Source organism: Mus pahari, chromosome 3 (assembly GCF_900095145.1).
Source record: "Mus pahari chromosome 3, PAHARI_EIJ_v1.1, whole genome shotgun sequence".
NCBI lineage: Eukaryota > Metazoa > Chordata > Mammalia > Rodentia > Muridae > Mus > Mus pahari.
Genome location: NC_034592.1, coordinates 26,287,278 through 26,305,065, shown reverse-complemented (window position 1 = coordinate 26,305,065; position 17,788 = coordinate 26,287,278). Strand labels below are relative to the sequence as shown.

At 38.3% G+C, this 17,788-nt stretch overlaps 2 protein-coding genes across 3 annotated transcripts in view; both read left to right on the top strand.

Moving 5' to 3' along the window:
• The window catches only part of Scai (suppressor of cancer cell invasion), a 113,181-nt gene extending 111,745 nt beyond the window's left edge, over nt 1–1,436 (top strand). The window contains exon 18 of the mRNA XM_021193033.1: nt 1,279–1,436. Coding sequence (XP_021048692.1) covers nt 1,279–1,425 — 147 coding nt within the window. The 3' untranslated portion in view covers nt 1,426–1,436. The remainder of the gene's footprint in view (nt 1–1,278) is intronic.
• Nucleotides 1,437–10,850: 9,414 nt separating this feature from the next.
• The window catches only part of Golga1 (golgin A1), a 50,080-nt gene continuing 43,142 nt past the window's right edge, over nt 10,851–17,788 (top strand). Inside the window, exons 1-3 of one of the 2 annotated variants that reach the window (XM_021192918.2) lie at nt 10,851–10,960; nt 11,654–11,700; nt 13,066–13,325. In XM_021192918.2, the coding sequence (XP_021048577.1) occupies nt 13,194–13,325 (132 nt within the window). In that variant the 5' untranslated portion in view covers nt 10,851–10,960; nt 11,654–11,700; nt 13,066–13,193. Of the gene's footprint in view, nt 10,961–11,653; nt 11,701–13,065; nt 13,326–13,959; nt 14,043–17,788 lie in introns of those variants that run through there. The other variant, XM_029536361.1, reaches the window with a different exon arrangement.

Here is a 17,788-nt window from a genome sequence, read left to right as displayed (position 1 = left end):
AGGGCCCAGTGTGGGTGGTGCCATCCCTGGGCTGGTAGTCTTGGGTTCTATAAGAGAGCAAGCTGAGCAAGCCAGGAGAGGCAAGCCATTAAAGAACATCCCTCCATGGCCTCTGCATCAGCTCCTGCTTCCTGACCTGCTTGAATTCCAGTCCTGACTTCCTTTGGTGATGAACAGCGGTGTGGAAGTGTAAGCTGAATAAACCCTTCCCTCCCCAACTTGCTTCTTGGTCCTGGTGTTTATGCAGGAATAGAAACCCTGACTAAGACACTTGTCCTCTCCACTGGCATGATCCAGTGTCTCCTGTCACTAGTTTGCTTTTCTTTCGTGGTTGTTTGACATCCAGTGTGAGTTCACTTTATAGAATGTGTCTTCTTACTGTACTGTCCATCAGGACCACTTGCCCCTTCCCACTTTCTGAGTTTTATTGGCAGAAAGTTGTAGTGTGTTCCATTTCTAGAAACTGCTAGGCTAGTTTTCAGAGCAGGTCATTAACCCCCCCTTGGCAGGGTATGAAGGGTGCTGTGTCCAGACTGCACTGGGTGCCATCACACCTACAGTCTGAGCCCATCAGGGGGCGGGGGGTCCAGTCTGCATCTCACTCATCAGGAGTGGTGGGCAATATCTTTCCATTTAACAGGAAGTTTTTGAAGACTAGGCTTTTAAATGCTGAGGAAATTCAACTAATTAGGCTTTCTTTTGTGTTTGGTTTGTTTTCTTCAGGTACCTAAGAAATCTTTTCTGTTCTAAGTTTACAAAGGTTTTTTTTTTCCTCTTTTCTCTTCTCTTTTTATTTTAGAATTTGTCTTTTTATACATTTTGATTTCTACTACAGCTTTTTTCATACATGCAATGAGTTTTGGGTGGTGGGGCTTGTTTAGTCCCATGTGTGGATCTCTCTGAGGATTTGTATCAATTTTGATAGTATAGAATATAGAGCCTAACAGTCATAGAGGTTAGCAAATATTTGTGAAATAATTCAGTTTGCTAATATATTAAGCTAGCTCATATGACGCTATATCAAGAAGTTAAAATTGTCACTTGTTAGTAATTCAGTACAGTAGCCAAATGTGATTATACTCTCAGAAGGCTAACAAAAGAACATTACCACGTGTTTGAGGAATAACAAGGTCCTGTCTAAAAGTCAAAAAATAAACAAATATACTAGTAATAATAACTGGTAAGAGAAGAAAATAAACATTTAACTGGTCCCTAATACTGTTAAGCCAAGTCATTTCCTCCCAGCACTCTGTGAACCTGACTTTCCTTATTTACCAGGAAACACGAAATTACCCAGAATCCTATCCACAACTGCCAAGGGATGAAACCGTGGAGAATCCTCACCTTCAGAAGCATATTTTGGAATTGGCCTCCATTCTGGATGTTCGAAACATCTTCTTTGAAAATTCTATGGATGACTATTAAAACCCTCTTGTTTTTAATTGATTTTAAATGGTGCAGTTTTTTAATGTAATGACATAGTATGTTACTTGGTTTTTATTTTTGGATTTAGGAAACACCATTTTAAAAGCAAACTGAAAAAAGTTCAAACTTTTAGGGTAACTTTTAAAATACAATCTTTCAAGTCTTTTAAAGTCTCAATCTTGAAATTTTTATTTTTTTGGTTTTGGCATTAGATACTTACCTCCAACATCTACCCCCACACTCAAATAGTTACTGTTGCCACCTTAAGAAGAACACATTGTTTATTTTTCCATAATGAGGACAATCCATAAGTTAAACTTGGACCTGTAAGTGTCTGGATTTGGGAAATACCTAATTGTTTGTAGTGGTGAAACTGGCCACATGAACTATTGAAAGTCAAGAGCAGAGCCCTTCTGTGGAGTTGCTTTTTACTCCACACTAATCGATAGGAAAATACGTTACTCTCTGACGTGCAAACTGATGTCTTGAGATCTCTGAAGTTCATTAAATAATGTTACATTTTTAGAACCTATTTAGAATTGTTTGCATCTGGAAATTAAATTTTAAATTGGAACTTTAAGATGACAGATATTGTTTACAATGTGAGTACTATTATGATTTGTTTGCATATTTTATTTTCTTTGTGGTCTTTGAATGCTAAAAATGCAAAGGAAAATACTTCTAAGTATTTCAGCTAAATATCAAGTCATTGGTTTCATAGTAGGATCTCTACACAGATTCTTCGTTGGTTGGTTTTAAACAGTGTTGTAATCGATTGCTTGATATATCCACTGCACAGTTTCTAATCTTTTTTCATATTCAAGTTTCCAAGGCATCGATGTTAGACTGTCAATGTGAGTTGAGGATAACTGGGTGTTAAAGTAAATCGTGAGTTAATTTTGCTTTAACAAATTGGAAGATATTAAAACTCCCTGTGTTTTGTTATTTTATATCCATGCACAAGTTTTATTATTTTAAATAGGACTCAATATGTAATATAAACTTTTTGTATGTCCTTCCCCTCCATCTCCTTGATAATCTCAAAGGTCCCAGCTGTGAAGTTCTTCCTTCCTGTCCTCTTTCAGTTGCATGGCATTTAAATTCAGAAATCTGTGAATTGTAGTGACTTCTGCCTGTGTTCATGGTCTACCCCTGACAGTTCCTAGCGAAACGAGGTGGTTGTTTTCAATACCTCTTTCCTGTGTCCCTAAGGAAATTTTTGATATGGTATTTTAACCCAGTTACTCTCACTAGGGCATCACATGGGTCTAAGTTGTGGCCATATCTGCTCCAGTGCACTTACTTTGTGAAGTCCAGGTTATGGTTGGGTCAGGGACTTAGAAAGTTTGATTTGCTTTTAAAATTGTTTGTATGTTCTTTCAGACAGTATTTTTAAAAGCTTAGAAAAAGATTAATCTGGAAAGAGCCCTTCCAGACAGAGGTTTTTCTTTTTTAAAAGGTCTACTTCCATGAGCATGATATCCTTTGACAGACAAATAATTTTATGGGTCTGTTTTTTAGCACTCTTCCATATAAAATAGAGCGACTCACTTAAGATCCTATTCCTGTTTATGATTCTACAGTTTGGAGCATTTGTTCCAAAAATGTTGATTTCCTCCCCCTTGCTTCCAAAAAAGTTGATTTGTGTGGTTTTAGCACTATAACATCCTTTCTATATCGTGTTTACTAAGGTGGTTCAAAACAAACCAAAAAATCCTAGGTCATACTTTGCTGTTTTGAGACTTTCTTAAAGTGACTTTCCTGGAGAAATTAGATCTTCTATGGTCAGGAAAATGTATGTTACTAGATGACAGTGTAAAATTGCCTATTTTGGGTTCTTAAACTAATAGAAATGCAGTTCCTAACTAGTGGTTAAAGATACAGAATGGACCAATACTAAGGCTGTAGCTTCTTGATAGATCATTTAGCTAGTATTCAGAAATCCTGTGTTTGGTCTTCATCACTAGGGAAAGAAAATTTTTTTTGAAGAAAGAAAACAATAGAACCAATTTTGAGTTGGGTATGGTGATGCATGCCTTTAATCCCAGTGCATAAGAGGCTAAGGCAGGAAGGTTGCAAGGTCAGAGCTAACCTAGATTATATAGCAAAAGTCCACCTCAAAAAGAATTGTTAAGAGATCTGAAATCTTTTAAGAGCAAAACTGGAGTAGGGAATTTGAAACTTTAAAAAAAAAAAAATCTATGCCTTAAAAAATAAAAACACATATCGCACATGCCACATATTTTTTTAAAGGCAGTAAAATGTAAGCAGAGGAGACTTAAAAATCCTTGCCTTGAGGATTAAGTTCGTGGCTTAGTATTAGAACCTTGCCTAGCATGCATATATCCCTGGTTTCCATTCCTGGAACTTAGAGGTATAGCAAGAGCATCGGGAGTTCAAGGCCATCCTTAGCTATATAGAGTAAGCTCTAGACCAGCCTGCACTGCAGTATGAGACCCTTTTGCAAAAACAGATTTGCCTATTTTAAGCTCCATTTAATCTTAGAAATTTTAAAAACTTAAATAGTAAAACTAAAAAGAGCAAAGCCAAGGGAGCAACATTTTTGTACTCAAATTGCACAAATTTCTCTGTAGATTCTGATAGTTTCTGGTGTCTTAAGAATCACTATAAACAAACTAGGAAGAATCAGACTGTAAGAGACTGGTTATGCACAAAGCAAAGTGAAGCACAACAGGGTTTTCTTTCTGTATCCATGTATTTCTGATACGAAGCCTTCCCTGTCTTATAGAAAGCAAGCTGAGATGTCAGGAGCTACTGGTTATTTGGTGACAGACATACACACAAGAGCTCATCTCAGCCCAGTTGCTTACGCTTCTTTCTGTAATAAACAGGAGGGAAATTTTTAGAGCTGTATAATCTTAACATAAAAATTAGGATTTTGTTCTGTTTTGGAAATTCAAACCAGTCAAGATAAGGCTCAGTCATAGAGTGCTTGCCTAGCATGTGCAAGACTCTGTGGTTAAATCCCAATATAATGAATATTCACACTAGTGAATCAGCCACCACTAGCATTTTTTATTAATTATAAAATCGGATTTTTTTCTTTGATTTTAGGCAGTCTATATTCTTTGTATGTAAGTATATCCCTCCTAGGAAGTGGTGCTCTCAAAAACTTTCAAAGCACACAAGTTATTGTGCCCTTTATACTTTTTAACAAAGTTAAAATGTTTCACAGTTTGGGAATTGAAGTGTAATTTGTTCTTATTTGAGGTTTTCCTGACTCGAGGTCTGGGTTTAGAGTTTGGTTTTGTTTTTTCTCCTCCGTCATGTAAATAGGTAATGATACTGAATTTCATAATGTCAAGGAAGAAGTCCACCTCAGCCTTCTGAATCAGACACAGGTCCTTCTGAAGCATTCTTCTCCAAGTTCAGTCTCTGTCTACGTCTGAGGTGGGGTTTCATCCTAGTGAAAAGTCTCAGTTATCCATGGAGACGTATAATCACCTCAATAACTAGAGAATGTTCTGGACTGGCAATGCATTAAGGTGCCAGTGTCTGCATACTTGGCCACTGCCAGAATCATCCGTCCACTCTGTGTGAGTGGAAGGCTTAATATGAATATGAATTTGAATGCCTTGAGTCTCCTGGAGATTTGGGAGTGTTTTCTGTTCTCATGTTTATTTGGAGAAGTTAAAGGGTGTTTAGGTTGAAGGCTCTTTTTAGAACTTATTTATTTGAAATTCTTATTTTAATGGCATGTGTATATTTTTGTGATGCTATATGAAATCTCTGTAAACTTTCTGTATATATGTGTACATATTTTTAAATATCTTGGTATGCAGTGATGCAGTGTGTGCATATTATATACCTATACCCATTGTGGGCTGGATAATTTTAGTTCTGTGAGGACATCAGAGTGGCATTGTTCATGCTACTATAATTAGGTTGTGGCTGGATATCCTTCACAAGCCTCAATTTTAAGGGGCTTGTGCTGAGATAAAATGGGCTCCTTTGGAGTTGAAATTAAGATATGAAGATACTAAGAGTAGGCTGCATATTCTCAGCTTTAAAGTCATCTACAAACTTCCATTTAAATTGATATATTTGCTAGAAACCTGAAAAACTATGTTTGTGAATCTGAGACACCAGCAGTGTCTTAATCTATTAGTTCTTTATTTTTCTTAGCCCGTATTTGAATGTTAGTGCTGAGTAGGACTTTGAGGGCTATTGAAAAAAATTCCTTTGCTCTCACTTGAAAATAGGAAATGTCTTTTAAGTTGAAATAGCCATGTTTATCATTATAATATCTGATGCTAAATTTTAATTCCTGAGTTTTTTTCCATTAGTATGCTCGTTCTATAAGTGTCTCTGTGAGGCAGAAGAAGGGGACATTAGCTAAAAAAGGCCAAACCTCAGTGGGCTGGATAGAGGGGACCTGGGTTGTTGATGTGTGTGTGTCTACAGCAGCTGTCTGGCTAAGTAAACTTTTCTTGCTGGCATTGCATATCAAAGATAAGTCCATTCATCTGAAAAATGCTTCCAGAGAATTCAGAGCCTTTACTTTTATTGTTGAGTTCTCTGGGAATATTTTTACTGTACAATTTAACCATACATTCACACACACGGTAGATTTCTTAATATGAAGTGACTAAGAGGCTATAAAATCCTAGGCTTCTAGCTGAGCACAATGTGTGGGGCAGGGAGGGTATCTGTGATCCCAGTTCTTAGGAGGGGAGGTAGAAGTTTGAGTCCAGCTTCTGGTGCATAGTAAGTTTAGGATTAGCATGGGCTGCAGGAAACCCTGGCTCAAAAATCATAACAGACTTGGGATGATGGTGTTGGAGACAGTAAAGTTACAGAAAACATGTACAGTGCCAATTCGTCTGGGTTTTGCAGCATATCAGTATTTTTAGTTCATGTGTTTATTTGCATGAATGAATGTAAGGGATGTTTAGACACACTTGGATAAATTTACTGAAAATAATAAAGTTATTTCTGCATTGTAAAATATAACTCCAGGGCAACTTTCTACTGTATTCTTCCAAAGACCAAATCTCTCTTATTACTTTTTCCAAAGAGAAAAATCAATTTGAGTCAATTTTACCACTTCTAAAATTATTGCATTTACCTCTACCCCATTGTTAATAAAACATCCAGCTATTCATAACACTTTTCAATTATACTCTTAAAGTTATCTTTTTCCTGAAATAAATTAAGATACATTAATATGATTATTTTTTTTTCCTGAGAAATCCTTTCAAAAAATGTTCACAGACTCTAATGTTGTTTTAACAACCAAACATTTTTGAAGGAGGCAGATCATATATTATGTTGTTTAAAATTCAGGGGCTGGAGAGATGGCTCAGCGGTTAAGAGCACTGACTGCTCTTCCAAAGGTCCTGAGTTCAAATCCCAGCAACCACATGGTGGCTCACAACCATCCATAACAAGATCCGGCGCCCTCTTCTAGAGTGTCTGAAGACAGCTACAGTGTACTTTCATATAATTAATAAATAAATCTTAATAAAAAAAGAATTTTTTTATTAAGGGGCTGAAGAGATGGCTGAGCAATTAATAAGAGCATAAGAGCACCTCTTTGTGTCCTGCTTAGCTGGACAGGGTCTCTTTATGTAGCCCTGGCTGTCCTGTTGCTTCCTACGTAGACCAGGCTGGCCTTGAATTCATAGAGATCCTCCTACCTCCACTTTCTGAGTCATGTACCACCCACCACGCCTAGGTTTAATTCCTAGCACACACATAGCTGCTCACAACCTTCAGTTCCAGAGCATCTGATATATTCTTCTGGCCTTTGTGGGCACTACATGCATGTAGGCATAGGCATATAATACACTTATGTGTTTATTTTCTTAAAAAAAAAAATAGTTGGGCAATGTTGCTACTGTGCCTGTAAATTCTGCCCCACACAGCAACAAAGCTGGTAACTTTGCAGTTCAGCAAAATATGAATTGCTGGGATAACCAAGCCTTTCCCCCACATTCTCCTGAATGCTTATGCACACATAGTCAACTCCTAGTCTTTCCTCAACACTGGATACTACATGAGTTAATAAAAGTGAGATGATCCATCTTCCTCAGACTAGGCCTTCCATCCTCACTGAGTTCTGAACACAAGAATGTAATTTTCAACATGCATTGTATTTAATGGAGAATAATTTATGTCAAGATGGGATCAATCACCTGCTTACAGGAAAGGAATAATGTAGAAGAATATACAATTAGGTAAGGATAAATGCATTAAGTATAACTAATTTGGTACCATACAAGTATTTTCTTTGGAATTTTGTATGTTTTCTTAAGTGAAAATCAGTTTAGAGTTTCATTTTTACACAATACTGTTATTCATAACTAGCATCATTTTATAATTTTAAAATATTTTATTTCTTTTTGTGCTTTTCAAATTTTAAGTTTTCAGACTACTCAAAGCAGTGGTTTTGAGGTTTTTATTGGTTTGGTTATCATATTGGCAGTAGATTCTGTTTTAAAAACAGTTTAAAGTATATTACATTGCATTTGATAGATTTGCTTACAGACTCAGTCTGAATTTGGTCACAAGACAATCTACAAATTGCAAATATTTTTCCTTTTAAGTGGACAATTCTAGTCTGTATTCTAAGACAATCATCTTTTTTAAATGTAGTATTGTTTGTGGCACTATCACTAATTTCAGATTTTACTTTTTTCAGATCCTAGATTTAACTAAATTTTCATTCTTATGAAATGAAAATTAATGAACTGAGTTACATCACTTTCAAATTAAAGAGAGGAATTATAGCTAGTTTTCTTTTTATATAAGTCTGAAGTGAAAGGTAACTAAATTTTTATACTTTGTATATATCACTTTTTCCTCCTTGTTTAAAACTGTCATGAATGTCCATTGCTCCCTGGTTCAGAAGTTGATTTATAAACATTAGAGTTTGAACTATGAATTTTTCATAGCATGAAAATTCCAAGCATGAAATTAGTATTAATAACCATTATAAAATGTCAAATGTTGTTATCCTTTTCCCTAGTAAACATTTCCAAACCACAGAGAAATTCCACTGATTTTTTTTTCCCTAAATTAAAAGTATACAGTGGTGTATTTTAAAGTCTTCAGGGGGGAAAAAACTACTTATAAGTTCTGTTACTGTTTCCTGCCTGAGGAATGGGTTTTTTTTTTTTTAAGAGTTATTATATCGTTAAATTACATTGTGTTGTTCAACACAGTAATTTAGAACTTGATTTATGTGGCCATTTGTAGTTGCATAGAAGCACTCTTTTTACCACATAGGCCATAATCGCTAGTTTTCCAAACTTTTTTTTTTTTTTAATAAGCCTTGCTCTTCAGCTCGAGTCCTGTATATTGTGGGATTCTTAAAATTGAGGCAGGAAGGTCTTACATAGTAAGAAATGCTTAGTAGAGATTACAAGAGAAGGAATTTCCCCAGAAAAGTTACCCTCATTTTGTAGCACCAATATAAGTAGTACTTGCATTTGTCACTGAATCAGATGAAGTAGTTAGAAGTCATATATTTTTACTTTGCTGTAAAGATTAGTATTACTAATTTTAGAGAACTTCGTTATTTTCTGAGCAGTTTCCATTTTAAGACTTAGTGTCAATTAGCTTTATTCAAAGTATCACTAAAAGTTAATTAAATCAAGGGGGTTTTGGGTGGTCTTTTTAGAAAGTTCTGTTGATCTTCTTTTACCCTGAAAATAATGGTGAATCTGTTGTCTACACTATGTTAGGCAGAAATGCACTTGTTGAAATAGCAGAAACTATACTTGACTTTCTAATAGTGTAAAACACTTTTTTTTTTAATGTGCTTGTCTGTAACTGAAATGTTATAGAATTGTAACACTGTAGGGATTATAGAGTTATACTTATTAGCTCTCAACAGATTGAAGCACAACAGTTTTCATATAACTATCCTTATTCAAGTGCTCGCTGTCGTACAAATAAAGCTGATTGCCTATCTAGCTGTTCACACATCACTATGATCCTTGATGAGACAGTCTTGTTCATTTGTATTAAAATTTGGGTATTGTGAGTTAATACTTTCAAATAAACCTGTCATTCATCTCTGATATGCAGTAGATGGTTTAGATTCACAGTTTTTATGTGTTCCTGGTCAATTTTGAAGAGACTTTACCACAGTGACTAAGGGGAAAATTCTATTGTATCATTTGACTTGAACATTTGTAAGTCTTGTCTGTGGTGTTTCTAAATTGCTTAAACCATACATTCTCTTAAGGATTTTAATTTGGTTTTGTTCCTTTCCAGCAGTCATTTTCTGGTTTTGTCTGTTAGTTAACATTTTATAGACCTTAGGAATTGTCAATTTCTTGAACATTTATTTTCTTAACTCTTTGTGTATGTGATTTGTCATAAAATGTGAGCCTTTCACTTCTTCACTACATGAATTTCAGAGTAAACACTGTGATTCTACAGAGCAGATTCCATAGGCGTTCCAATATTCCTAACTGTTACACCGTGCCTACCACTTTGAGGGCACGTAAATACTAGGATGGAAAATAAAATGTTTTTTTGATGTTTGTTAAATAACAAGATTACAGAATATCTGTGGGGTTTTTTTTGTTGTTTTGGGGGGGTTGTGGTCAGTGTAATAACGAACTTTGCATTGATAAATATTCTCTAGGAATGTGTATACATTCATCTAGTGTGAACTCTTGTAAATGAATTTTGTATCTTGAATCACGTATATATTAAGTGTATCATCAGTATGAAAAAAAATAAACATTATTTGCTTAAAGTTTTGTGTATTTCTTTAGTATTGTTGACAGTTGTTTCCTTGTTTGGGGTAATTCTTAGGCGCATCTAGCTGTCTTGAGTTACAGATTCACGCTTATAATTATTTTGTAGATTGAGATTACTGTTTATAAAGTATTTGTTTTCTCCCTGCCTGGTTGCTACTACAAATGGAACAAGAGGAAACTGTAATAGATGGAATCAACAAAACAGGCTGGTGTTGCTTCTAGGGCAGGTCTGAAGTTGCTATAATGTAGAATGCGTGGCTTGAAATTTGAGAAATATAAAAATCTTACTTGGGCAGAACTAGGATAATAAGGTTCTAGAAACTTCTTGCAGTTGTATGAAACATGATCGACAGCAACTCGGATGGAAAGGTGCCCGTTGTCGTGTTTGGAGCGTAGGCTTTCCGGTAGCCCCTAAGCTGACCCTAGGGTACCGCACGCCACGGGGCTCCTCCCTTTTCAGAAGGGAAGGTGCCGATCGAGGTCGGCCAAGTTGCGGTGCCTCTCGCTGACGTGGCAGTGGCCGGCCAACACAGGTAGAAGTGCCCGCGCCCGGTAGCCGTTCCGGCCCAACGGCCCAAGCACCCCGCTTGCGCGCCGCTGTTCCGCACACGGGCGCATGCGCGCGCGGAGAACCCAGCGGACGCTCTGCCACTTCCGGCGCGCGGCAAACGTGCAGTTCCGGGTCGGTGCTCCGCTCGTCGGCCTGAGGTGGGGGCCAAGCGCCCTCGAGAGTCCGCGGAGGCGTGGCTGCTCCTACACCGCAAGTGCTACAGGACTACAGAAGTCCCTGGACGCAAGTAGGCCTCCCTCTCTCCCATGGCCTCCGGCAGTCTACCGCGAGATGGGGACACGATGGACCCCAACCCAGGGTTGGGGGCGGTGCTGGAGTGCTCAGGGAACTCGGGGCGAAGGCTGCCCCCTTGGCCTGGGGGTCTGGAGCTGCCCTGCGCGACCTAAGCCAAGCCACCACTCTTTTCAGGGGCGCAGTCTCCCTGCTGTCAAACAGAGGTTGAGCCCCTCCCTTGGTTGACAGCCCTAGTGGGGCCGCGGCTCCAGAGCGAGCCAGAGGGAGTGGGATCCAAACTGCGGTGACCTGCACCTCTGAACCGTCTGTCTGAACTTTGCTGTCGTTGTAGCAACTTAGTACGAGTAAGGGCTCAGGGACCAGCCCACAAGCCTGACCAGCTGTGAGAATCAGCTGAAAAATATTGTCACTGGGAAGCCGGCAACTAATTGAAGATGTTTTGTTCAGAACTAGTAGGGAGACATGAGTGTAGGCACCAGTGCTAGGAGAAATTCTTTCTGCTTAAAGGTGAAATTCTTGGGCTGCCCACAAGGACTGAGGAGCAGCTCATTGACATTAGTACAATAGTGGCAAGGTGTATTTGCCCACTTATTCAGCCCTACCCCCACTTCTTTTGTTCCGCGCCCGCTGAACATTTTCATCTTGCACTTGAAATATCCAACCTATTTTATCTGTTTTCACACAGGGCAGTGACTTTGACCTCCAGACTCTTAAATATAGGAGATAAGACAGGTGAGTACAGTGGTTTACAGGTATTGGGGGTAAAGTTTTGAAGGATTTCATAGGCTTAATGGATAATCCGAAGTGGTAAGGAGTCATCTGCCACCTTACAGCAGAGTATAGCCGTCACAGAAATGAGAGGATAAGGTTGAAACAGAACAGTAGGAGTTTGCTTTATTTTGTTTTGTTTTGTTGTTTTTTGTTTGGTTTGGTTTTGGTTTGGTTTGGTTTGGTTTTTTGTTTGTTTGTTTGTTTTGTTTTGTTTGGGGTTTTTTTGTTTTGGTTTTGGTTTTGGTTTTGGTTTTTGGTTTTTCGAGACAGGGTTTCTCTGTGTAGTCCTGGCTGTCCTGGAACTCACTCTATAGACCAGGCTGGTCTCGAACTCAGAAATCCACCTGCCTCTGCCTCCCAAGTGCTGGGATTAAAGGCATATGCCACCACCCATTTTGTTTTTGAGACAAGATCTCACTATGCAGCCTTCCCTGGCTGACCTGGAGCTGTGTAGACCAAACTTGCCTTGAACTCACAGAGATCCTTTTGCCTCTGCACCACCACACCTCGCCCAGTAATGTTTTATATACCATTGAAGGAAAGAAATTTTGAATCTCATGTTAACTATCATATGGGAAGAAATTGTGGCTTGATGTAGTATTATCAAGCACAAAGAAAATTACACATTTCCACTCAGGTATGAAAGGTTAAAGGGTATCTGATGACTATAGTTAGTCTGGGTTCTTGGTCGTTTTTTTGTAACTTTTGCCCCCTCTAGGAGGAAGCACCTGATTGAAAACAGAGATCGAGTTGCATATTTTGTATATTTTGATTTAAGGAGGGGAAAAAAAAACCCACTAAATTCTTTTGTTTGTTTGTTTATTTTGTTTTTGTTTTTCCAAGACAGGGTTTCTCTGTATAGCCCTGGCTGTCCTGGAACTCACTTTGTAGACCAGGCTGGCCTCGAACTCAGAAATCCGCCTGCCTCTGCCTCCCAAGCACTGGGATTAAAGGCGTGCGCCACCATGCCTGGCTCAGTAAATATATTATTAGAAGAAAGATTTGAAACAGCAAGTCATGATTACATGTTGTTGACCTGGAAAATTTTACATATGCCATTGCTAAAACAAAAGGTTGAGGTTGATGAGTCAGCTCTGTGTTCAGACACTAGCCCTATATACTTAGCCATACAGTCCTTGACAGGTTATTCTGCCGCCTTCAGACCAGATGCCCTTATTCATATATGTAAGTGAAGCACCTGAGTGTTTTTCAATGTTTAATAATTGTGTTCTGTGTGTGTGTGTGTATACTTATTATGAAACCACTTTTGAAGCCTGAATCTGACAGCTATTTAACTTGGAGCTATCTCTTTCATCTGATTTATAGATCTTGTGTTGCCAAAATTCTTTGGCCCATGTTTAAGTGGGATGCAGCTAGCCTGGAGGTGTGAATGAATTTCATTCACTGAGAAGTCTAGGGGTTAGTTAACCCTGAAAGATACCCACACAGCAAAAATGTTTGCAAAACTAAAGAAGAAAATTGCAGAAGAGACTGCTGTTGCTCAGAGACCAGGCGGCACAAGGATCCCACGCTCTGTGAGCAAGGAGTCTGTGGCCTCCATGGGAGCTGACTCTGGAGATGATTTTGTAAGTGTCTTCTCTTTCTTGGAATGTTCGATGGAGTCAGTATATGTTTCCTAAGTACCACTGTAAGAAATCTTTCCAGTAAAAGTTTTTAGATGTAGAAAACTCTGCATCTCTCATCTTTTTTTTTTCCCCTCTGTGTAGCCCTGGCTGTCCTGGAACTCACTCTGTAGACCAGGCTGGCCTTGAACTCAGAAACCCACCTGCCTCTGCCTCCCAAGTGCTGGGATTAAAGGCATGCGCCACCACTGCCCCACTCATCTTTCATTCTTACTAGCATTTGCTTTGTTATTTTTTATCCATTTTTTACCTTGTGTATTTTGTTTTTCCGTTTATATAACTTGTGCATCTGCATAGTCTAATCACTCCCTATCTCTGATCTAATTTTCTATTAAAATTTACATCTTGCCCTGTGTGATGATACATAACTTTAATCCCAGCACTTGAGAGGCAGAAGCAGATGGATCTTTTTTTTAGTTTGAGGCCAGCCTCATCTATAGAGCTAGTTGTACTCAGAAAAATCCCGCCCCTCCCCCCCAAAAAGCAAAAAATAAATAAATGAATAATGAGTGAATGTATTATGTACATCTTGTTTTCTCCATAGGCACATTAATTTTAAGTCACTGTGAATTGTGGTCTTGAATTAGCCAGAGTGCAGTTTATTGGGAAAGTTGATGGAAAATTATCACTATGGATTCAGTATCCTATTTTGTTCATAAAGTAAGTGTGTGTGTGTGTGTGTGTGTGTGTGTGTGTGTGTGTGTGTGTGTGTGTGTTTGGTAGGATTTCACAGTATGCTACTTTTATCAGGAAAGAAATTGCTTGAGGATTATACTAAGTTAAATGACTCATTAAGGAATTTTAGTGCTTGATATATTCTTATATATGAATATATATAACATAAAAGCAGGATTATTCTCCAGGTCTGCGAGGAAAGAAAGCATGTAAAGAGCAATGTATATGTAAAGTGTAAGTCATGAAGCAAATCTAGTGCCCATGGAAGAAGTAGAACGTTAGTAATGTTGTTAAAGCCACTTAGGTGCTACTTCCAAATTCCCCAGCTGTGCCAGAAAGGCAGTAACCTAAACTTTATGTTTATCATTTTCTTGCTTTTTAAAATATTTAAACATTTATGTTTGAGCTCATTTATTATTTAAAACTCTATTTTGGGGCTTATGAAAAGGGTATGTCGTACTCTTCTTGGGCTTACCTTTTTTTTTCTTTAACTCAACATTTTCCCAAAGTACATCTTTGTTCCCTGAAGGTATGACTCATTGATTTTTACCATTACTAAAATGCCACCATTTGAAAAGGCCGTGTTTTATCCTTCCTCTTCTGGTGACTGACATTTGAATTGTTTCCATGGTCAGCTGAGTCTTCTCTTTTCTTCCTCTACCTGAATCCAGGTCATATTACATGGTAAAAGCTATTAGGTTATTGGAGTGGAGCAATAAAGTTGCAAGATAAAGATTATCATTGGCTCCTGTAACAAACAGAAAATGGGAATGGCTATTTGATCACCTAGCTGAAGAATTTAGTTTTAATGCTGAGTTCTCAGCAGAAGGACCTGCTTTCCCTTCTTGTTGATGACAAATGAAGTCTGTCATCTACAGTCTGTTCCAGGCATAGAGACTGACTTGAATTTAGGGACTACCTGGCTTTGAGACTTTTCCAGTAACCTATTTGAATTTAAGTGATTACATAGTCTGATCCTCACTTCCTACCTCTGATCGCTTATATCCAACAGTATATTTCTCTAAACAGACATCTTTCCTGTGTCATCTCATATTCAAAGTGAACACATTGGACTTCTTAACTACATCTTTAAACGTGCAGTTTCTTCTGCCCAAGTCTTTGAACAGAAGCCATAAAGACTTTTTAGAACCCTCCTCCTTTTGACTTTTTAGTGCATAATCAGTCAACAGCTATTTTGGATTCCATTTCCCAAATGTCTTTAAAACTTCCCCCTCTATTCCATCTACGAGTGCATTTAGCTGTGTTTATCTTTTACCCAGGGTACCTTTTTTCCTGGATAAAAGTCACCAATCTGAATGCCCTGTCTCTAGTAGCTTTTCCTCAAGATAATCTTTAAAGTAAATCTATTCATGTCTCTTAATGCTTAAAACTCTAACTTTTTCCTCATTTTCAGCAACTCATTATTGTGGTATATAAACTGATGATATTATAGCTTACCTATCCAACTTGATCTTACAACATTTTTTTTATCAACTTTCTTACACCCTATACTAGATCCATATTTAATTTACTGAACTTCCTGAAGCAAACTTTAGTGCTTCCTGCCAAGAGTTGTTTGTCTATCCTATTTACTGTCTCCTGAATGTGTTGCTCTCTTTCATTCTGTGTTCTTCTGACAGATTCTTGGGCATCCTTCAGAGATTTTCCTCTCATGTTACTTCTAGAAAGCCCCTTAGGCCCTGATCTTTTCCTTCTGAGTTTGGTGCATATTTTCTCTTTCCTCAGTAGTAGCGCCTGTTACTCTGAATTACTAGTGCTGACTCACTTGACAATTATTCCAACAAAACTAGGAGTTCTATGAAAGTCAATAAGGTGAAGCACTTAACTCACACAGGTCAGTTATGAAGCCAAGACCTGGGCTTTATTTTCCTTTTTCTCTTGAAACATGGTCTCACTTTGTAGGCCTGGTTGACCTCAGTCTCAAAGAGATCTCCTTGCCTCTACTTCCTGAGGACTGGGATTAAAGACAGGTGACACCTCACCAAGTTAAATTTCATTTCTTGCTGTATTATTACTGTGTGACAGTGGACAGATTCCTTCACTTTTCTTTGTTTAGTTCCCTTATCTGTGAAGCAGGAATATAAACTGAATCTACCTTTATTAAAGTATATGTCAGGGATCTCTCAAACCATCCCCTAGGCTGGGTGATATGCCAGGACTACTCAGTGTGTATTTTCACTGACTGCCATCATCAGGGGAATGATGGGGAAACTGCAACTCCTACAGTATTATACTCTGTTCCCCAAGAACTGAGCTGTGACAATACTTGGAAAATGTCTGCTGAGAGATGCTGTACACATGTGATGCACAGACATGCATGCAGACAAACCACCCATACATCTAGGAAATATGTATTCCCTATAGAAATCCTATAGGACCCAGATCTTAGTAAGTATTTCATGAGCCTCTGTTGTTGCTACTGCTGTTTTAGGAAAGCCTGTTTCTCCACTGTTCCTAATGTTTAGCACAGTGCTAGAGCCCAGGATCTCTCATTCACAGAAATAAAACAACTTGTTCTGTTTGTGTCTCCCATGGCTCACCACCACTATTGGCATTAGGAAGTAGGACCTTTGAGAGAGGAGTAAGTCAGGAGCCCTGGGTATTTAGGATTAGTGCCCTTATAAAAAGCTCCAGACATTGCCCTTCCATTTCTACCATGCAGGGTGCAACAAAAAGGTTCCCATCCATGAACTAAAACAAACACTAAACTTTCCCTGGGTCCTGATCTTAGTGTTTTCAAACTGCAGAACTAAGAAGTCCATTTCTGTCATCTCTAAGCTACCGATGTCATCTGTTATGGAAGTGTAAACAGAGAAGACAACTAGGAGAAGATGGTGTGTAATAGGAGCAGATGTGTGGCAGCTTCTGCTCTGGGGACTGACAAGGGCTGCTTTCTGTACTCCTCATACAGCTCTGCAAGGTCAACCCAAGTCACTGTCACAGTTCGCCATGAGGGAGACCGTGTACAGGGCAGTTGGGGATCAGACCGGGTTCTTGCAGCTAAGAAGTGGGGAAGCTGGGGCTTGCGCCCAGGTGCTGTAACTCCACAGACTACGTTTACCTGTCCTTGACACTGACCCTGAGAGGGGTAAGGCTCACTGGAAGAGCACTTTACTAATATGTGTGAGGCCCTAGATTCAATCCCCAGTACAGAATCTTTTTATAAGCACTAGGTATCTAGATTTACTCAGTACCAGACCAAAAAAAAAAAAGAAAGAAAGAAAGAAAGAAACTGGCTCCCAGTAAAGATTGAATGGCAAGTACCTAAACAGTTAAATAAATGTTTAAAATGGGTTAGAAATTGTTCATCCACCTATAAAACCATCAAGAGATAAACTGTAAAAACAGTATGATAGATGAGGTATTATTAGTATTATTTTCAGTTTTGTTTGTTGTAGTATCAGAATTCTGCCTAAGTAGAAAAATACCATTCTTAGGAATGTATATTAGAGTTCAGAATGAAAGCTCCTGATGTCTGTTATTTGAACCTAATCAAAATAAGAATTGAAGAAGCAAATGTGAGAAAAACATTTGAAGGGCAAATGTAAAATGATTGCTAGGCCACTCTCCCTACTTCTTTAATGTAGTTTTGAAAACTTTTATAGTAAAACCAAAGACTCGGGTGTCATCAGGGTGACACATATCTACTATACTCTTAGCATTTAGGAGGGTAAGGAAGGAAGATCTTCCGTTCAAGGCCACAATGGGCC